Here is a 20,331-nt window from a genome sequence, read left to right on the forward strand (position 1 = left end):
CCCGTTGTTGGGTTGCTGACCCTAAATTGTTAGGTTTAAGGAAATTTTGCTGTTTTTGGTCATTATCTTAAATATTATTATTGATAGAGATAAACAGTAAACAGCAATAATGTTCAGCAAAGTAAGATTTACAAATAAGTCAACATGACCGAAATGGTCAATTGACCCCCTTAGGAGTTATTGTTCTTTATAGTCAATTTTTAACAATTTTCATAAAATTTGTAAATTTTTACTAACATTTTCCACTGAAACTAATGGGCCAAGCTCATTATAGAGATAATTTTAAGCAGCAAGAATGTTCAGTAAAGTAAGATGTACAAACACATCACCATCACCAAAACACAATTTTGTCATGAATTCATCTGCTTCCTTTATTATTCACATAGACCAAGGTGAGCGACACAGGCTATTTAGAGCCTCTAGTTTTCTGTAACAGCAAGCCTCAACCAGCCATGAACATAAATGACTTAAAAAAATATGTCAAAATGTGAAAAATTGACAAAAAAAATAATAATGGTGAATTTAATCAATAGGCATTCATGTACACCATGTAGGTAAATGGAGGATGTGATATTGTTTTGATGGATTGTGGTTTTGATATATTTTCTTATTATAATGGCATATTGAATTGTATAATATTATGATAGTTATCAAGATCTGATATGATTTTTGATTAGAAGTTGTTTTTATTTTATTTTCAGGTTGCATAAAGACACTCAATCTTCCACAGATTCCAGAACCAACAACCTGCTATATAGATACAAGTTGTACCAGAGTAGAATGCTGTGTGGATGTAGACTTTGTTCCATACTCCTTCCATATTAACCTGAATATAGATCCTTGCAAACAGATGATAACAGTTGGCATTGAGAAATTCCACAGAAACATTTCACTATCAAACTACAAATTGGGTATATTTGCTATATGTTTCATGATGTCTTAAAATTTGAACTTATCGAATTTCAAGTCAAATGTTATGATACACAAATACAGCCTAAATATTAATCAATTGGTATGTTTAAAAAAAAAATATTCAACTTTTAATACAGTGTTTTGTAGTTTCATTTTTGCTTTTTTTTTTTTTTTTTTTTTACACCAAATGATATTAAAAGCATTCCTGAATATAGTAAATACAATCTGATACAATAGAACCTTGCATGATGGAGGTAGGAATTTGTATTTTGTTTCTTTCATAGGAGTGCAGGAAAGTTTTTGGCTTGCTGGTGTATTGCGTCTGTCTTACAGCATAGAGGATTTTAGTGGTGAAAGCATGTACTTAGTCAGCCTGAACATGAGTGTTTGTTTTGAGAGTAACAAGCCTTGCCATGTGTCTGCACAGATACTTAGTAACACCTGGCTGAAAAAGATATTGTGTGCATGGGATACCAGCTATTATCAGTCAAGTAATGAATTTTTTTTTATATAGTGTAATCAAACATTCATTGCTTTATTTTGAAGATAATCTGAAAAATATCATTTTCTATTTAACACTAAAAGGAACCAAAAATATGCTAAAATTAAATAAAGAAGATGTGGTGTAAATGTTGGATGGGACCTAATGATAGGTCCTAGCTTTTTGTGAGACCATGAATTGCTTATCTTGTTAAAGCTTCATTGACATTACGTAAAAAAAACACCGGAAGGTTTAGATCTTCTACTGCGTATTAAGGTCTCAACTATTTAAATTTCAGTCTTCAGAGAAATATTCAACATAGATAGTGATACTTGGCACATCTTGCAATATTTAAGTAATGAAATATGGTATGATTGCCCATGATACAACTGTCCCCTAAAGGACAAGAATGTGAACAACACAGTATGTATGACCTTCAACAATGAGCTAGACTCATACTAATAAACTATAAAAGGCTAAGGGATTAAAACATTTTAAAAAATTCAAACAATAACCAATAACCAGATTTAAACAAATAACATTAAAAGAACAACTGCTAGACAACAACCAATGTAAAACAATCATGACAGACAACAACCATTATTACTTACAACTACTGGTGTTTTGACAGTTTCATTAATTTCATGGCTCGCAAATAAATAAAAAAGCATGTTTTGAATTGGTAAGAGCAAATGAAGCAATAATTGTGTAACACATATTCCCTTTTTAAGTACATTTTTCTCCTTTTCAGACTTCTCCTTGGCTTACTGGTTACAAAGCAAAAAGATGTCTCTACCACTGCCAGATTATGGTCAGCTCCTACTGTTTGAAGATGCTGGCATAGCTCCATATTTACAGGATGATCAATGTGGGGAAGATCTGTCCAAGTTCACCAAATTATCCTTCACAAATGGTTTGTAATTATATTCATTTTACTTCAACTACCAAACAATGATTATAGACTGTACAAATTTTGTAATATCAAACAATACATTCTCATACACCTGTAAAGAAAAGAAAAAAACAATAGAGATATGCATGAGAAACAAAGCAAATTATCTATGAAATATACAAAAGTTATCTGGGCAGAAGAATTAGATGTATTTCTTTTTTCAAATGAAGAAAAGTGATTAGATGGCGACAGAATCATTTATATAATTACATTCTGAATTAAAGAGCTGTACAATTTTGCTGTTGCATAAAATAACACCTTTCAAATTGTAGAAATTGGATTCATTTGATGGAAGTGATCTCTTGGATAAGCATGTTACATCTCCTTTTTTTTCTCACATTTGTATTGTTTTTGCAGCATGCCCATTGTACACACAAGCAATGCATTCTTTAGAGGTTCCATGCCATTTGTCAGCATTATGTACTGGTATTGAGTGTTGTGTCCATTTCAACAAGTTAAACAGAGACTTCCATACCGTAGTACTAGTTGATCCATGTTCTTATGTTGTTACTGTTGGCATTGAAGATTTTGTATACAATACTTCAATAACAGAGTTTTCCTTTGGTAAGAATAATTTTACTATTTTTTACCATTTCTTGTAATATATAGTTATGAGTCACAGTAGTAAACTTTTTTAAAGAGAGATCTTAGAATACAGCAACAAGTTAAAACAAATCATCTGTATAGAATATATTTGGTACATCGGAATTTCAGATTTTTATATTTGGTGAATACTTATTAGTTTGCAAATCAATATTGTAGGGAGAATATAACATTCCTTTGATTAATTTTGTTATTTTCACTAAAACACATACTGACCATACAGTATCTTTGAAAATATGTATGAAATAGATTTTAATAGTTACTTTATAAATTTTAGGTGCTGTTAAGAAATTCTCATTAGCAGGAATTGTGAATATAGAGTATGTATACAGTTATATAAATTTGGTGTCTAGATAATATTTGAGTTATAAACATAAATTGAATTCAGTTAATTTATGAATTCCTTCAGTTCAGTTCACATTGCTACATATGGGAGAAAGAAAAATGAAAACCTGTTTTGACAGTTTAATGTGGTACATATTACTGTCTATTTAATGACAATTGCTAGACAGATTATTAGTGAGAAGCAAGTACTATTTAATGAAAATATTCACCTCATCCAATTCCAGTGGTTGACTTGTTTCATGAAAAGTTTGGGAAGTCAAACTTCTAGTTATCTGGCCTCGTCAATAAGCTTTGTAAATTCTTTTAGATTGGTCATCTACTACCTAGAAAGGGAACATTCATATCTAGTATCAAAGAATATAAGTATATGTACAGAGAGTCAATATGCTTGTGAACAGAACTATGTGATACTCGAGAATATGATGCTACCAATCTTACAGTGCAGTAATAATGGTGGATTTATTGAAGAAGGTATATTTGATTAAAAAAATGTATTTTGTAATAAGATTTGTTTACAAAGGAAGTATAAAAGAACAACTTGTGACTTATTTTCTAATTTTCTTTTTCTCTATAAATACTTTTTCACCAAATATGCAGAAGTGTTACAAGCCACCTTTTTTTTTCGTGTAGGATTTGAAAGTTTTAATTTTTTGTCTCGCCTTGACGGGAGTCAAAAGGTGAGACATAGATATGCATTTTCCGGTATCGGTGACGGCGTCAACAATGTATTAGTTTGTGATTAGTTCTAGTTAATGGTGAACGGCAAGTGGTAGGTCAATCATATTTGGTATGCAGTTGTATTAGCATTGGCACATCTCATTTCCATGGAGATTATTTGGCCCTGCCCCCTCAGTCATGGTCTATTGACTTCAAAACTTTTGCTTATTTTAAATGTATTAGTTTGTGATAAGGTCAGTTTTTGGGGAACCACAGGTGGTAGGTCAGTGATATTTGGTATGCAGTTGTATAAGCATTGGCATATCTTGTTTCCATGTAGATAATTTGGCTCCACCCCCTTAGTCACGATCTATTGACTTTGAAATTTTTTCTTCTAAGTTATCATGTATTAGTTTGTGATTAGGTCAGTTCAAGGAGAACCATTAGTGGTAGGCCAATCTTAATTGGTATTCATTTGTATAAGCTTTGGCACATCTCATTTCCATGGAGAATATTTGACTTTGCCCCTCTGTCACAGTCTAATGACTTTGAAACTTATCTTAGTTTACATGTATTAGTTTGTGATTAGATCAGTTTAAGATGAACTGCTTATGTTAAGTCAATGATATTTGGTATGCAAATTTATTGGCATTTGCAAATATTGTTTCCATGGAGATTATATAGCCCTACCCCCTCAAGGTTCATTGACTTTGAAACTTTTACATAGTTTACAAGTTAATGTTTGTATTTAGATTTCGGAACGACTTATAATAAGTCAATGGTATTTGGTATGCGGTTGTTTTAGCATTGGCACATTTCATTTACACAGAGATTGTTTAGCCATATAACTCAGTCATGGTTCATTGACTTTGAATATTTGCATAACTTGTGTAAGATGTTAGAGTATTGCTATTTTGATTTCAACATTTGCATAATCAAAATTACAAAAAGGCGAGACATATCTCTTTTATCTATTTTTTCATTATGTTGAAAATACTCTTAAATCATAGTTTTTTTGTTTTAAAAAATATAGTATTTCAAAGTATCGTTGGATTTTTGAGAACATGTATATATGTTTTGTGCAATGTGTCTCATAAGCCAAATGATATGGCTGGGTATTGATTGTTCTATGTATGTTTAAATATTGTTGTATAATATGTATGTCAATCAATATATGACACAATAATAAAATGGATTATTATTATTTATTTTTCTCTGTGATAACAGTTTATAACTGTATACTAACAATTTTTATATAGATTTTTCACTATTAAATTGGAAAAGTGAAAGAGGACTTGCCAAGAATGATAATTTGACCAGTATTGCTGCATCAGAGTTGTTTGAACATCTTGGGTTATCTTACTATCTTCTTTCTATGAGATGTAACCACTACAGTGATTCATACAGTCCATCTTCCAATGGATGGAAGTCATGTAAGTAACTGGCTGTTAATTATTGACCCTTATATAAATTAAAGATGCACTGTATTGGCGCCAGGAGTTTAAAAGGCAAGGAACATATTTGACTAATGCAGCTGATCAAGAGCCAATGCATATTTTGAATGACTTAGTTAGTCAAGCAATGCTAAGTATACAGCGACTTACAACTGCTGTGGATTCATTTATATTCGAATTCAAGGGTTCTTTGGAACCACAAATTACAAATTCTAAAAGAATGTACCCAAATTTTGCCAAAACCACAAAATCAAATATCCACAAAAAATTGTTATCCACAAAAAAAACCTGAATCTATAGTACATATTTTAGAAATGATGTGATTATTTATTAATGCAAATTTATTAACTGAATATTAACACAGCCATTTAATATACATGATACAGTATGTTCAGAAAATGAGGAGCTGCCATCTTTGTCTGGAGGTGTGAGATGTAATTTTGGTTATACTTGTGACATGGTAAGCTGTTGTGTTGATGTAGAAGATCTAGGAAGGACAATGGAAGTATCATTATCTATAGACCACTGCAACAGGAAACTATCTTTACAACTGGAAAGATTGTCAGAGGAAATATCATTGGTGGATTACAAATGGGGTAAGCTTGGAATAGATCAAATATTATGTGATGTGTTCATTTGTGCTCAAGATTTTGATTTAAGTTGAATATTTGTTGAGTTAATTAATATTTAGTCATATGTAAATTAAGAATACCATGAGAAATGACATCAATAAACTCCCCAAGGTGATGTGGTACAGATTTGCCATAGTTATTGCCAAAGTAAATAGTTATTCATTTTCAAAATATTCTTATTCTAGTGTACAGTCACATTTTGAAAGGACACAGATATTAAAAAAGATAAATGGTCTGTGTTATTTTGTCTTAATTGGGTGTGAATATAACGTAAAGAGATGATGTATGATTGCCAATAAGAAAATTACCAAACTGAGTTCTAAAGAACAATTGTAGGTATAAAGACACAGAACTCTAAATTTATCAAACCATCTTTAAAATGCCCCATCTTAACTAGATGTGAAATAGTTCAAGCAAACAATATGACAGCCTGATATGCGACAAAACAACAGAACAAAAAAATATTGCAAACTAAAACCAACAAAAGGTACGGAAATACAGGCTCTTGACTTGGGTTGGTCGTTGTATGCTTTACATCTAGTGGTAAATATTTCATGTATGTTCAGGACAAGGACTTGGGATAAGTATACATATAAATAGAATTTGGCAGGTTTAACAGGTTTGTGAGCTCTAAACTCTCTCTCAAACTGGAGTTCTCAAAAATTTGTGGTCTGAAGATATTGACCACCAACATTTTGGTATTTTGCAATAGAAACAAATGTGGACACAGATGAGTGTGGATAGTATGTATGGATGTTTGACAGTGTCTTATGACAAAATGAGTTCTATGTTTTTTCTATATGGTGTTATTAACTATGTTGCACGATGACAACCAATCTGAGCATTATGAGTGTTATTTATTAAATTTTTTATGCCCCCACCTACAATAGTAGATAGGCATTATGTTTTCTGGTCTGTGGGTCCGTTCGTTCGTTTGTCCCGCTTTAGGTTAAAGTTTTTGGTCAAGGTAGTTTTTGATGAAGCTGAAGTCCAATCAACTCGAAACTTAGTAGACATGTTCATTATGATATGATCTTTCTAATTTTAAAGCCAAATTAGACTTTTGACCCCAATTTCACGGTCCATTGAACATAGAAAATGGAAGTGGGAGTTTCAGGTTAAAGTTTTTGGTCAAAGTAGTTTTTGATGAAGCTGAATTCCAATCAACTTGAAACTTACTACACTTGTTGCATATGATATGATCTTTCTAATTTCAAACTCATAACTGCTCCAAAAGTAATCTGATAGAATTTCAAGCATTTTAAGCCAATATTATCAACATCTACTAATGAGTCTTAATATGTCTACATATCTAAAAAGTCATAGTATTCAAAAGGTAATGCAAAATTATTCCTTTTCATTTTTTTTGTTATATGGATACACATTTGAGTGATACATGTACCAATACAATATTTGTTATGGTATGAAAGTGCAGTAATTAGCATTTACTGTAACTATGTTAATTCACACAAATTGAAAAATAAACAAATGAATGGACCAGATGCTCCGCAGAGCCCAGCTTTATAGGACTGCAGAGGTCGAAGCCCTAACAGTTTGGGCTAGTATTGACACAACATTCAAGCTGGAAACAGCTCTGAGTTTGAATTGTGATTAAATAGATGACACAGCTTAGGTTTCTGACACAGAATGAATGTGGTCTAATGAACTTAAATATTTGTTTTGCTTTTGTGTTAGGAGCAATTCGCTATGCTGCTGAATATTAATCCTTTCAAACAAAAATATCTAAAGAAATTTTCTTTTTAATTTCTGAAATGAGAAACATTTAGAGGAGACAAACTTCAGTTAAGAGATCAGAAACTAAAAAAATGTATAATTTTTCCATTTGTAAAAGGGCATACCCTAGAAAGTGCTTGCAATCACTGAATGGTTATTAATGACTGCTTTAATTTATCAGTTGGTAATAAAGTGAATATTGCATTGTATATTGTATAATTGATTTAAGTTGACTGAACAAAGAAAGATAACTCCAATTTTCAAAGAAGATTTCATAAAGCATTGGTATTAGGTAATTCAAGAACCATTCTGGACAAACTCCAATTAAGGGTCTAGAAATTTACAAAAATGTTTGTTTTTGGTCCGTAATTATTAGACTGTTTGTCCCATAACCCACACAATATATCCGAACCTTCTACTTATGGTATTAAACATTGTGGTACAATTTCAGAACAATTGAAATACTTATACACAACTTTTTAAACCGACACTAGATTAAAGCTTGTTTTGGGCACCTTTGTACCCCTTATTCCTAAACCTTAGGGACCATAACCCCCAAAATCAATCCCAAGCTTCCTTTTGTGGTTATAAACGTTGTGTTATAATTTTGTTGATTTCTGTTGACTTATAATAAAGTTATTATCCAGAAACCATCTTTCGGACAGGATACCAATTTACGACCCCAAATTTTTTGTGGTTGTATAAAAATGTTGAACATGTGCAATGAAGTATAGTTTTAGAAATCAATTAGGGAGCTACCATTTGATTTTTATGGGGGGGGGGGGGGGCTAGGATGAAAAATTTTGTCCTACCTTTTTTTTTAGTTGTAATCTCTGTCCTGCCTTTTTATTTTTCAGTCTATTCGGTCCTGCCTCTTTTTTTCTTAGCTTATCCTGACTTTTTTACAACAATTGTCATCCTGCCTTTTTATTTTTTGCCAAGTTACTCATCCTGCCTTTTTTTTTTACTCAAAATCCTGTCCTGCCTTTTTTTCAAATTTCATCCTAGCTCCCCCCATAAAAATCAAATGGTAGCTCCCTTAGACTGGATAGGCCTTATAATTTTTTTCCCTCCTAATTGAAGGACCGTTTACACTCAGGGCCGAGTCATCAGCAGGCAATACAGATGTATTAAAACAACCTAGCATCATATTGCTAGTAGTGGGAGTAGCATTGTCCGGTAAATTTGTTCCCACTTTTTTTTATAAAATGTATGGTTCAAATCAAAATAGAATGCTTTTATCTCCTGAATACTTACATTGTACATAGAGATGATACTACTTTGACAAATCCTTGTCCATTAGAGTTGTCTGTCAAATCTTAATTTCACAAAGAATGAATTGCATAACAATGAACTGAGCTCAAAGCAAAGTACTTTAATAATACACTTAGACAAAGAGCTAAATCCAGTGATATACTTTGTACTACAGGTCCTTCATGACCATCCATCCACCCAAACCATATCTCAATAACATTCCATACTACATGATTGGATTCAGAAGTCCTGAAAAAGACATGACTTTTTTTATCTTGTTTTAAGTATATATGCACAGGTTAAACCTTTATTGTGGATATAATCATTCAGTATCTAGCAACTATCAATTTGCTTCATGCACATATTGATATAGGTTGATTGCTCCTCTGTTGGAAATTAGAACACACCTCCATCTAATTTTAGTCAACTGACGAAGAAAAATTCAAAACTATATAAAATGTTATCTAAGACTTGTCAGTGTCTATTTCCTTTGCCACTGAATAAGATTCCATATTTACAACCAATGAAAATCAAATATCCCTCTAATAGACTTAGCATTGAGATCGTTTTCTAAAATGGTAGTTATGTGGAACCTAGAACTAAAAAAATTGAAACAATAAATCTTAAATATTTCAAATGCATGTACATTTAATAATTCTCCAAAATTCACTTTATTTTTCCTTTTTTGGTTTTCTGTTGGAGACTGTATATTGACCTCTATGTAGCCTTTTCAACTTATAAAAGGGGGGATACATTTCCATAGAATTAAACTTTTCTGAAAGAATTGATTCCATTTATTTTCAATAAACAATAAATATTGAAGTCTATAACAGGCATCTAGGAACAGGCTCAACATTATTTCTAAACATGTATTAATATATACCAAAATGTGGACAAACCTACATTAAATATTCTACTTCAGCGACTTTAATTAGTGGAGTAGATCAAATTAAAAAGTCACAATGGTTAAAAACTCCAATGGCAGTCTTTCCTGCTAAAATCTTGATGTGTAGAATGTGATATACCATTTTTGGGTCTATATACTGTCCTTTAAATTTAGGTCATTTTGACACGGCAAAATATGAAAAAAAATGTAAACTATGGTCTGGAAAGCACACAGTTTGTGATATTTTAAGGTATCTTTACTAAGAAAACCTGCAAATCTCAGTGGCAGATCCAGAACTTTTCAAAAAGGTGTGGGGGCTCTGATGGACCAGAGGGTTGCCCACTCCCATCAAGCTTCAATGATTTCTTACATATATGTCATAAGCTAAATTTCCCCCACCCCCTTGGTCTGTCTATGCATCTGTTTATCGTTCTGCGAAATAGTACTAAATACTAATTTTTCCCCTCCCTTACCTGGCCCTAGACAGTTGCTTACCTTTGTAAACATTTTATAATTATAGTCAGGTATATATTGATTGAGAGTAACTTACATAGTAGTTAATGGGACTCTTTTTCACACGGTTCTGTGAAATATAATACGGCAAATATATACCCGTACATACTATCCGCATAACACAGAAATCTGATAGATTTTCACTCCTCTGGGAAAAATCAACCTGTGAAATGAAATACCATGCCTGGAAAAAAATTACCGGGACAAATTACCCTCAGGATAAAATATCACAGAGGACGAAATAAACCGTTACATTACATGAGAAGCCGGTTTGGTTACAAATAATTATGTCACGTGAAGGCGCACTGACGTCACAATTTGCATTAATTTTGCAATACACTACAGTTCACTCATACAGAACCCATTATCATGCAAACATGCAACGTGAATGTGATTGGTTATCAAATAATACAGAATTTATGCACGTACAGTTAATATAGAAGAAATTAGTTCATCATATGTGAGTTCGTGATCTTGTGGTTAAGACCGATGGCTACAGTGCTGAAAGTCCTGAGTTAGATTCTCACTTGGGGTGCTAAAAATATCAGTACATCAGAAGGGTAATTTTCACCCTCTCACACACATCTTTGTTAATGTTCCGGGATTGTTGAAAACTTGCATATTCATCAATATTTGATTTTGTGGTTTTAACAATCCAGACAGACAAATAGCAATAAGGTGTTTAGGAAAACATGACCTAAAACCTCCTTCATATATGACAAAAATACATGGGAACTCATATTGAATGGTCAAATGTGTTCAATATGAAAATTGAAGTTAAGATGGTAAAATCAAATATAAGCCGTTACTGTAAATGGACTTAAAGTATGACTTTTCAGCAAATTTAAAGGGAAATGACACGGAAGGGGCCAAATAGTGTTCAAGGGGAGCAAATGCTATTTAAATTAGTATGCAGGTTTTAAATATAGAGGGAAGTTGAGTCATCTTTTTGGGTGAAGTTAAATACTGACTAGTGTGTGGTTCTCATTGGGTCTAAGCGTGACCAATATTGACAATTTTTCGCAAGCGTGAAACGTGAAAGTCAAATTATTGTGTCATGAAAACGGGAAATGAGGTCTGTCGTGAAAACGGGAAATGGGGTTCTGCAGGACCCCGGAAATGACAAAAAAATGAAAATTGCTCATTTACATAGTGTAAGCGGGATATGGGAATCTGACAAAACAGTAAGTGGGATCTGGGATCAGAACACACCCCCCCCCCCCCCCCCCCCCAATGAGACCCCCTTATGTAGATTTACCTTCTAATTCTATATAAAAAAAACACAACTAAGAACTACGTTTAATTCACTTTGACTACTGATATGCAAACCTAGAAATATTTCATAAAATAGTGATTGAAAGATTCATAACACTTTGAAAGGATAATTCAGACACGTGTTACGCGGGGAGCATGTTTTAAATTTGTTTACAAATAATAATGTCACGTGATCGCGCACTGACCTCAAGTTGCATCGCCCTTACAATTCACTAATACATGACCATTTTCATGCAAACATGCAACGTGAATGTGATTGGTTATCATATAATACAGAAATAATGCATGCACAGTTTAAGAAGAAATTAGTTCAATAAATCGATGCGATTTTCACTTTTGACACGAATAGGTCGGGTTGACATTACTGTCATCGGAGATAATATTGAGATAAATGGGATAAAACGGACCGTCAAAAAGGTCTAGAGGAGCACATCAGTAGAACCTTAACATTAATAAGTAATACTTACCAAAATTTCTCTAATTAAAGAACTATATAACTGAAATTTCACAAAGATAACGGTAAACATTTTGTTGATGGTGATGATGCTATTATCGATCCGTTGAATTCAGGGTCAAAGGAATTTTTTGCGTTGCGTTTAAATCATTGAGGCCATCTATTTTTATTGCGGGTTCCACATATATAAATCGGAATTAAAAAAAAAATGGAATGTTGTTAGCAGAATCAAAACAGAAATGATGAACATTGCAACATTTTCAGCAAAATATAAATAGGATGGAGGATCTGTGTATTCACATTATTTGTAAAACTCTCCTTATTCATGTGAAGCGTGTGCTTTACATCGAGGCTTGCTATGCTTATCATTGACGCCACAGTACTTCAACCAATCAGACAATGTTTATTTTGGGCATTTGACTTTTTTTAACTCAGATTTTGGAATATTTTAATCGAAATTATAGAAAAATGGAATGTTGTTAGTACATATAAAATAGAAAATGATGAATACTTTTAGCTAAAGATAATTTGGATGGGGGTTCTGTGTATTCACATTATTTGCACAACTCTCCTTACTGATGCCATATTTTGGAATTTCCGTGACCTAAATGGTTCGCGAAAATTAATATTTTTATATATAGTATAGTAATAATAGTGAAGACCACCAGGGAAAAAAAATATTTTGAGAGCTCCTTTGCTTGAACCTTGGAGAAAGGTGTATCAGAACAACATTAAACAAACTGTAAAGTTTGGTTTGAAAATTACATCATTTGTGATTTTAGGTACTTTGATAAAGCATAGTATTGTTGGTGTGTTGAGAACTGAGTAAGTTATTTTTATAGTTGTAGATTATAACAGGTAATTTAGGTTTATTTGATTTTCTTTTTTTGAATATTATTACTATTTATGATTAACTTCTTTTGAAATGAAATAAGTAAGATTAAGCATTGGAACAAATACAAGAAAAGTAATATAAAAAATATCATTCTCATTCAAGCAGTCATCATATATCTTTTATATAAAGGAAGTATGTGGAGCATTATTTGACTCTCAAAATTGCATTCTTTAAAAAAAATGTGTTAATTTCACAGTTTTTACAACCCATTAGTATTATTCTAAAAGTTACGTCTTGTAATTGATATGTTATTGCTGTGATATTTTAAGAATCGTGGTTTACAACTTGGCAGCAGAAAATAGTTATATTGTGTACTTTAACATTTTGGTGTGTCTGGAATCAAATGGTACCTGCTCTGTAAATGAGGTCATACTAGATGGGAGAAAAATCATCAAAGATGTCTGTGACAGATCAAAGGAAAATGGTAAAGCAGTCCTGTATAGAATTATTTTCTCAAATAAGTTGAATTTATAGTGATGTATTAGTTTCAGACATGACCAAGGATTTCGTGTAGATTACATTTATGGGAAGTTTCTATCTTGATGCTGTGCTTTCAATTTTTTGCCTATTGGGTAACATGAAAAATAGGTCACAATGTTGTATGATTTCACAAAGAATTGCATCATGTGTTTGACTTACTGTGTCTGATGATCCACACAAGCTAACATGCAATCCATCACAAAGCCATGTTTAAATAGTAATTTCTTTAAGATTCCTGTGGAAAGATTAAAATATGAGTCAAGTTTATGTGTTTGTATCTGAAGTGAACATCTCAAAAACTCTCCCTCATCTTTTGTATGCAGTGGACTTTTCCTAAGGGGGCCTGTTCCAGTCATGTTTCAATGATTCCCTATATAATCAACCAAATTTTTCCCACGAAAGGGCCCCCAGGGCCCCCTGGATCCGCCTATGGTATGTCATGTAAATTTACTAATGATTAATTATTGTTATGTATGAATAGTCTTTGTAAAGGAAAACTGTTGCTTTAATGTCTGCATCCAAAACCTGAAATTATTAGGAGTGGTTGCAGTATTAAACCTAGAAAGTTAATTTAATCATATATTATATTGCCTTTGTTTTATAGACTTGAACTTTATTTGTACATTAAACTAAGCACAACATGCATACATTTTATAAGATATTCATTCTATTTGAAACTTGAGCAGAACAGGATACATTTAATGCTATCAAACTTCTTATTAAAAATTAATGTTTTATTAGGAGACATAATTTTGGTCATCTCTGGCAAAATACTACTTGTCATCTTTAGATATGTTTGCTGTGTTTTGATAACCACTCTAATTTAATCTTTTATTTGTTTTAGAACTTTCTCTTGCTGCTTGGCTTGTAGAGAAGAGCTTACCAAAATCTTCAGAGATCTTGCCAGATTGGGCAGAGGTTCAACTAAAACAGGATCTGAAAATAGATCATTTTCTCAAAGAAAGTCCTTGTAATCTTCAAAGTTACAATGAAAATGGTTTGTAAGAGTAATGTATTTGTTAATAATTATTTTCTAACCACCAAGTTTTTCCAGGTCACTAGGATAGAGTTTAAATTAATTGTATTGACAATCTATAATCAGAAATATAGTTAAAACTACTGAGTTTGGTAACATATTTTTTTCCTGAATTCCTGTAATAAAAAAGGTTGTACATGTACAAATAACATAAAAATATGGTTATACAAAACTACTACAATACTATATGATTTTGACTCGTCATGGGAGTTTACAGATTATGACAATCCAGTTAAAAGAGTTTTTACTGAATTTTTGAAACTATTTGATAGAGATTACATAAGTTGTGCGGTTTGAAGACAAGATGCTCAATGTAATAATAGTACACACTGTTGCAACTCAATTTGAAAAAAAAAATATTTTTTGTTCTGACGTAAAATTTAATTATCTTGCTGTTAGCTTTGCATTATTTTAACTCCTTTCAGTTTTTACCAATGAAATGAATTATTGGTGGAAAGATGTAAAAGAGAAAATATAGTTGTGTAGAATATTGCTATATGGTTATTTTTGAAATTATTATATTGACTGCTTTTCTTATTCTATTACAGAATGTCACTCTGCAGATATGAATGTAATACCAGCAGACAAAAATAGTAGTTTTACATGCATTTTATCAAAGGATTGCAAGAATGTTGAATGTTGTGTTAATCTCCCAGTCTTAAACATATCAATGTCAACTGTGTTCAGAATTGATGAATGTAGAAACAACTTAAGACTAGAAATTGACAATTTAATTCATAATTTTAAATTGTCTGAAATTTTATATGGTTAGTTTTTAAAGAAAATAGTCTTAATTTGGTATTTTTTGTAAAAAGGCAGATTCATTGTGTTTTTAGTTTGAAAATATTATTGTATTTGAATTGCATATCATGCTGGGGTGGTATATACGCTAAAAACAAATTTATACCAAATGAACATTTTTTTTCATCCTGTTTTATGTCTTTTATATTCCAATAGAGTGCAGATTATCTCAGGATTTGAATGAGCATGTAACTCTATTAATGCAATAACATTCCGACAAGAAAGTTCACTGATACATGTTTTCATTATACTGAATGTTGACCTGACAGTGTTATGGCTTAGGCCTGAGACAAAATACGAAAAAAGCATGTATAAAGTTTATGTTTATGTCAAACAACCTATTTGAAAGCTTTGTGTCTTTTTTATTTCTTCATATATATAAACTTGAGACCAAGTTATTTACAACATTTTTTTTTATTTAACGTTTGTATGTAGGTCTCTAAGATATCATATTTTGGAATTAAAAAAAGCTTATTACTTATATTTTCAGGTAACAGTTACACCTTTGGATTAAAAGGAATAGTAAAACTATAGTAAGTAGAGTCATTTCCATTGTATTCATATTAGAAAAAAATGTATTGAAATAGTTTTACAAGCAGTCTTCACGACGAGTGGCAGCCCAGGCTGGTAAATTGCTCTCAGGCCTGGAAAAATCAGACCTACAGGCCAACAGAATCTAACTAAAAAATTTCAAAATTGCGCTGCGGGCCTGTAGATTTAGCAGTTCAGTGTAAAGACTGTACAAGGTTTTTTATGTATTATGTTGACTGTCATTCTATAACAATGTCATTTTGTTTTTACTTTCGTAGCAAATGCCTTCTTCTTTACTTGACATCTGTCTAAAATTCTAGAATCTTTTTAAATCATTTTATAAGACACATTTATTCAGCAGATTTTAACACATTTTAAATCTCTCTTTATTACAGTTACATCATAGATACGCCCACTCCTGATACATTCAGCTTCAATCTAAATATATCTGTTTGCATGGAACCAAATAATGATTGTGAATTTGAGATCGAGATATTCAAAGATGTAGTTGTTGAGCAACAGAGTTGTGACCAAGCTCCTGGATTCTTAAACCCATGTAAGTATCAACTATCATGCTAGAATATAACCTCTTATAAAAAGTTTGTGTAATTTACAATACGTCAAAAGTAGTTCGCAATTTATGTTCAATGGAAAAGAGAATTTGAGATGAATGTCTATGCAGTTAGAAAGCATTTGAGATGAATCTCTATGCAATTAGAAAGAGGATTTGAGATGAATGTCTATGCAATTAGAAAGAGGATTTGAGGTGAATCTCTATGCAATTAGAAAGAGGATTTGAAGTGAATGGCTATGCAATTAGAAAGGATTTGTGATGAATCTCTATGCAAGTAGAAAGAGGATTTGAGGTGAATGTTTATGTAATTAAAAGAAGATTGAAAGTGAACGTCTATGCAATAAGAAAGAGAATTTGAGGTGAATGTCTATGCAATTAGATATGAGATAAAATGCCTATGCAATAAGAAAGTGGATTTGAGGTGAATGTTTATGTAATTAAAAGAAGATTGAAAGTGAACGTCTATGCAATTAAAAGGAGAATTTGAGGTGAATGTCTATGCAATTAGATATGAGATAAAATGTCTATGTAATAAGAAAGTGGATTTGAGATGAATGTCTGTGTAATTAGAAAGAGGATTTGAGGTGAATGACTATGCAATTTTAAGGATTTGAGATGAATCTCTATGCAATTAGAAAGAGGATTTGAGGTGAATGTCTATGCAATTAAAAGAAGAATGGAAGTGAATGTCTTTGCAATTAGAAAGAGGATTTGAGGTGAATGTCTATGCAATTAGAAATAGGATTCAAGGTGAATGTCTCTGCAATTAAAAGAAGATTTGAGGTGAATGTTAATGCAATTAAAAAGAGGATTTGAGATGAATGTCTATGTAAATAAAAGGAGATTGGAGGTGAATGTCTATGCAATTAGAAAAGAGGTTTGGAGGTGAATGTCTATGGAATTAGAAAAAGATTTGAGGTGAATGTCTATGTAATTAAAAGAAGATTGAAAGTGAATGTCTATGCAGTTAGAAAGAGGATTTTTGAGGTGAATGTCTATGCAATTAGACAGAGGATTTGAGTCAAATGTCTATGCAATTAAAAATGGATAGAAGGTGAACTCCTTTGGCATCTATTTATGGATCCAGAGTTTTTACTGCTAGTATTTAACTCTTTAATTAACCAACCAAGCTGTCCACATCATAAGAAAGTGAATGTCAGACTAAGGCAAATATATGTTAAGCAACACGAAATATATAACACCCACTTTTATAAATATTTTATGTGAAATGTAGTAAGAAATTTACTTCATTTTATATTTTTTTTATGTTTTTATTTTGTTTGTAGCATTTTCACTGGAAGAGTGGTTAGCAAGAAGAAGTATAGACCTAGGGAATATAACAGATATTACAGCCAATGATTTGATAACAGAACTTGGTCTCTCTGATTACATGGGGTGGTCAAATACTTGTGATGTCAACACAATGCCTTATAATGGATCTGTTAATGGATGGAAGAATGGTAAATTATACAAATTTAAAGTCTTAACTGATAAATTAATAAATAAATCAATAGTAAGTTTGTGTGATTACTATATCTTAAATCTTAACTGACATTACACCAGTGGTATGTTCTATGGATACTTTATTTCTCCATAGACTGAAACAAAAACTAACCTTCTTTGAATGATGCATCTTCTACTTTAGCAGAATTCCTAACCTTAATTTAACAGTATCTATTCTTCTGTATTTTCTTTTTTTTCAGCTGTTTGAATAGAAAATGATGTTTTCCACAGTCTTTTTGATAGCATAAAGTTTAAAATTTTCTTGTACATTGATGCATTCTACTGTCACCCCTAATTCCTTAGTAGGATTCCTTATTTTAACTCAAAACAGTATTTATTGATATATATATATATATATATTCATAATTTTGATACCTTCAATTGTCATTACTTTTGTGCACTGCAGTCACTGGAGGTTCAAAGTGATTACTAAGCTGTCTGGAAAATTGTATAGACTCAATTTTAACTGTATGCTTACTGTTATTTTGTTAGCATCTTTAATTGGATAACTTTTATTTTTTTTCCAGAATGTACTAATATAACAGCACCATTCAAGCTGAATGAGAGTGTTGTATGCCACATTACTGAGACTTGTGATAGAGTAACCTGCTGTGCTGAAATTCCTGTTCTTAAAAGATACATCTATGCATCTGTCAATCTTAGAACGTGTGATTATATACTTGACGTAGACCTTGAGGAAAACCACTATGAATTCAGCTTGATCAACTATGAATGGGGTTGGTTTTTATTAAGTTTCATCACGTTATACTGAACCCATATGTTTGATATACATCTATGATACATGAACCTAACAATACAAAAAAACAACATCCAGGTTGGTAACATCTTCAACACAGTAGACAGTGCATAGCTTTATAACTATGTGAGTCCATAAAAATTGTGTTCAACAGAGAATATCAAAGGTTCTATTATAACAGATTACTGCTACATGTAACAGTTTCTCTTTTACAGTTCATGGCATATAATCGATGATAGATTGGAAAATATACACAGAACAAAGCATGTCAAACAAGCCTGAAAGCCCCATAAATTAGAATATATCAATTTCAACATTTGTACCAGCTTCCCTTTTAATTCAACAATGGTTACCTTCAACAGACAGTCAACTTGATATGCTATTGTTTTGTTATAAAAAGATTCACTAATTTGCAAATATGAAATAGACAGGAATCATATGTGGTCCTGAATGTAGTTTCTGGAATATAATGGACCAAAAGTATGAATTGTGGTTCATTTTAGGGGAAATTATTTACTCTTATGCATCTACCATTTGTGGAGAATGATACGTTTACATTTCATACTGTAAGAAGATAAATATCTTTTTTTCTCATTTATAAATATATTTCAGGTAAACAAGAGAATGTACAGATTCATGGAGTGTTACAGCTTGTGTAAGTAGATTGATTTAGAATGCAAAAAATAACCATACCAAAACATACCATATATATATTATCACAGTATTTCTTTTAAGTTACATGGCAAAGTAAAGTCATCATAGATAAATAAAAATTGTCATGATTACTGTTTTCTGATGAATTTGTTTATGACTACATACTATATTTTAGATATGCAATCCATCACATTCCTTCTGAAAAGTTATTCTCTATGGATGTGAAAATCAAGGCCTGTTTTGAAGAGAATGGTACTGTATGCTTGTATGACTACACAGTTATGGAGAATTCAAATCTTCTATATTCACAGTGTGATCTCAATGTACAAAGAGCTCCATTCAAAGGTATAAACAGTCTTCACGAAGTCTACAAACTATGTTCGTTTGTCAAAATGTTTAGAAAGATTTTAGTATTGATGATTGGGAGATCCTCAATAAGTCACTTGTTATCTTTATTATAATTTTTTCTACCACACAAACTGGGGTGAGCGATTTGAGTCTCTTACATTGCTATTGTTTAAAGTCTTTGCCTTATAAGAGTCAACCACCCACACTTAGGTAAGTTAATGCAAATTCTATTGATGTGGTTGATTTCAGGAAATTATCTTACTGTGAATTCAGTATTATTCGTGGGATACAAATTTTCGTGGGTAAAAGTGAACCACAAATTAAAGGTTTAACAAAATTTCTATATACTTGTATGCAGACCTTTCAATACAATGAAATCGAATATCCATAAAGTGCCATTTTTCCGAAATCCACAAAAAAAGGATGACCACAAAAATAAATGACTCAATGTTACTTTTAAATATTTTCTTTTTTTAAATTTAGGAATTTCTTTTGATCTGTGGCAGCAAACAGAATGTTCATTACAAGAACCGCCAAGTGGTGAGTATTGTATGGACGAGAATATAAAGTTTTATACAATTTGTTCCACAGCTTTTATAT

General features: G+C 31.7%; 1 protein-coding gene across 1 annotated transcript in view; it reads left to right on the forward strand.

Annotated features, from left to right (window-relative positions):
- Positions 1-20,331, forward strand: part of LOC143057502 (uncharacterized) — a 76,668-nt gene that overhangs the window by 6,922 nt on the left and 49,415 nt on the right. Inside the window, exons 6-24 of the mRNA XM_076230812.1 lie at positions 702-911; positions 1,197-1,403; positions 2,145-2,306; positions 2,703-2,909; positions 3,226-3,268; positions 3,601-3,764; positions 5,210-5,383; positions 5,791-6,000; positions 12,935-12,977; positions 13,317-13,471; positions 14,372-14,524; positions 15,112-15,330; positions 15,855-15,897; positions 16,291-16,451; positions 17,756-17,929; positions 18,500-18,709; positions 19,342-19,384; positions 19,559-19,728; positions 20,215-20,271. Coding sequence (XP_076086927.1) covers positions 702-911; positions 1,197-1,403; positions 2,145-2,306; positions 2,703-2,909; positions 3,226-3,268; positions 3,601-3,764; positions 5,210-5,383; positions 5,791-6,000; positions 12,935-12,977; positions 13,317-13,471; positions 14,372-14,524; positions 15,112-15,330; positions 15,855-15,897; positions 16,291-16,451; positions 17,756-17,929; positions 18,500-18,709; positions 19,342-19,384; positions 19,559-19,728; positions 20,215-20,271 — 2,805 coding nt within the window. The remainder of the gene's footprint in view (positions 1-701; positions 912-1,196; positions 1,404-2,144; positions 2,307-2,702; positions 2,910-3,225; positions 3,269-3,600; positions 3,765-5,209; positions 5,384-5,790; positions 6,001-12,934; positions 12,978-13,316; positions 13,472-14,371; positions 14,525-15,111; positions 15,331-15,854; positions 15,898-16,290; positions 16,452-17,755; positions 17,930-18,499; positions 18,710-19,341; positions 19,385-19,558; positions 19,729-20,214; positions 20,272-20,331) is intronic.

The sequence above is a fragment of the Mytilus galloprovincialis genome, chromosome 13 (assembly GCF_965363235.1).
Source record: "Mytilus galloprovincialis chromosome 13, xbMytGall1.hap1.1, whole genome shotgun sequence".
NCBI lineage: Eukaryota > Metazoa > Mollusca > Bivalvia > Mytilida > Mytilidae > Mytilus > Mytilus galloprovincialis.